Here is a 2,591-nt window from a genome sequence, read left to right as displayed (position 1 = left end):
TAAAAACTATTAAAACAATAATCATCAAAACTCATCTTATCAATCATTAATTGTAATTTAAATTTAAATAAAAAAATAATAATGATTTCACCCCAGAGCCCAAAATTGAGATTTAAATAAAAAAATAATAATGATTTCACCCCATAGCCCAAAATTGAGAAATATTCTCAATTGACAAAATCTAAAAATCTATCATTTACATCCATAACTATAACAAGATTTTACTGATTAAAATAACCTAACAACTTTGATTTTAGAAGATTATCATTTTGGATAGTAAAAGACACGATAGTAGGATTTTACTAATTAAACTAACCTAACAACTTTGAATTTAGAACATTATCATTTTGCATTGTAAAATAAGCAAAAGTAATTTTCATTAAATTTGGATTTTAAACCTTTATTATGTCGGCTATAACGTCAGGTCTGTTTTACCGAAATTTATATCAACTTATGTGTATCATATTGAAAAAACTTAGGCATTACTTACCATATAAATCAACCCCTTCATGCTGAATTGTAAAATTTAAAATATGATTCCACGCCTTAGCAATCAAATATTTCCAATGCATTTCAACAATATCCGGTTTAAAAATTAAGCTCAGAAAAATTTAACTCAGACGGAGCGTTGCAGCTGATTTGAGGCTGTGCTAATTTCTCATAATCTATAACTTCGCAGTTTGTTTATTGCACTTTGCAAAGCGAAATGCTTTTACAAATTGGGAAGAACTCTAACTACTGTACGTATTTGCGTTAGAATTATATTTGGGGTACGTTCTAGGATTTTATATAATGATGGTGGGCTATAATTTTGTCAGAATTGAGAAATAGAACCATGGTAAATCATGTCCAAACTTCTACTGTACAGATTATGGTAAATCATAAATCCAACTTCTGCTATACAGATTATTGTTTACTGATTTTATTATACATACTATCATGGATAAAATTACAATTTCTACAGCCTATTTAGCTGGTCTCTGTGTTTCCCTACTCGGAATACATGTTCTTCACCGGTTCGTTCGTCTACTTTCACAACCCATCTGCTCTTTTTGTTGCTTCTACATTTCCTCTCAGGAATTATAGGCATGCCTTTTTGTGTTGGAGATGAACACAGATTACAAGTACCAAACTTTGTCACCTCTAAGCCTTTGCCTATTGCAAGAGTGGTAAATTTTGCACTGCCCTTCTTGAACGTGCTCTCATAGGCAGCTGTGGTCGTCCTATCCAACAAATTGTTGGCAACAACCACTGCTGCAGAGGGATTTATATTCAAGAGTTTAATCAACCCTGAGCAATCCTCCTGTGTATTGCAGTCAATGAAACAAAAATCTACATTTTTGTAACTGGGAAGCAATTCCTTGGCCCCTCCAATAACGAAGCTGGTTGTGTCCTCCAACCCTAAGTCCTTCATGGCCTCCACGGATTCGGCCTGCAGGTTGTGGGCATTCGCAGGCAGAATGCAGACGAGGTGGCCACCGGTCTGCCGAGCTGCAGCTGCTAGGGCTATTGTAGTTGCGGAGGGTGCTGAAGAGACCTCTACAATAAGCTGTGCATTCATGCCAGCTGCTAAAGCTGATATCAATTCAGTGCTTTCTAGTTCTCTACTCTTTTTCAGGTATGGGTGCTTCCTCTCCACATCCAATTTACTCTGCATCACAAATTAGGTACAGAATAGTTAGACCATGTTCTACTTCTTTGATTATCTCCATGGATTTTATTTCATTAGCAACAAGAAGACTTACCAGCTTTACAGTTTCTAGATATGCATTGACAGCATTAACTGGATACCATCCCATGCTGATAATGAGACCGTTTTCAGAATTTCAGAATTTTGAAGCTTAGAGAAGATATTCACAAACCCAGATGCAAACTCTGGTAGTATATATATATATATTTCTGCGTGGAACCTTACAACGTTACAATCTCCTGTATGGAGCAAACCCTAAAATTCATGGAAATGATAGAAATATCAGAATCCCAGATTCAGAAATGAAAATAGCTGAACAGTATTTGAATAAGCGCAAGGCCTTCAATTATAAGTGGTTGGACTTGCGAGGGTTTATGTTATGAGATGAGCCGAAAGTTGGGCTGAAGTCACATGAAAGATTGCTGGCTTGAAAAACAACCCGCAGTCGCCCTCCCACCAAAAGCTCACTGTTATTGTTTGTTTGGAATTTCAAAAAAACAAACCATTTTTTATGTTACACGTGGCGACTATGCTGCGGTTAACCTTGTTGAGGATTCAACGAGGGTGCCAGGTGGTGCCTTTATCTGGTTACGCAGTGCAACAGATCTTGGCCCATTTGATGACAAGGAATCACGACAGGTTAGTTCAACGTATTTAGCCGGCGACAATCGCTGACTAGCCCACATCCTCCGCGAGTCGCCATGCCACTGCCATTACAAGAATCTAAGGTGTTATTTTTAAGCACTGCCGAGAAAGTCAAGAAGTTGGGAAGGTGGAAATTCCCACCAAATTTGGCTGGAATGTCGAGGGGAGTTATAGAGATCCTCAATTCTCTCATTGAAATTTTGACTAAAAAATTGTGTAATCAAGTTTGAGTATGGGAAAAAATTAAATTTTATTT

At 36.9% G+C, this 2,591-nt stretch overlaps 1 protein-coding gene across 1 annotated transcript; it reads right to left on the bottom strand.

Annotated features, from left to right (window-relative positions):
- Positions 1 to 958: 958 nt before the first annotated feature.
- On the bottom strand, positions 959 to 1,799 carry LOC149161790 (uncharacterized). The gene is made up of 2 exons (XM_089435000.1): positions 1,746 to 1,799; positions 959 to 1,651 (listed from the first exon to the last, which is right to left on the bottom strand). Exons 1-2 carry the CDS (start codon positions 1,797 to 1,799, stop codon positions 959 to 961), a joined length of 747 nt encoding a protein of 248 aa, XP_089291126.1.
- Positions 1,800 to 2,591: the final 792 nt, after the last annotated feature.

This window comes from Pinus tabuliformis, chromosome 5_2, assembly GCF_031772625.1.
Source record: "Pinus tabuliformis cultivar Carrire ecotype Pingquan chromosome 5_2, CPIR1, whole genome shotgun sequence".
NCBI lineage: Eukaryota > Viridiplantae > Streptophyta > Pinopsida > Pinales > Pinaceae > Pinus > Pinus tabuliformis.
Note: the sequence above shows the minus strand (reverse complement) of the source record. Positions and strands in the feature narration are given on the sequence as shown.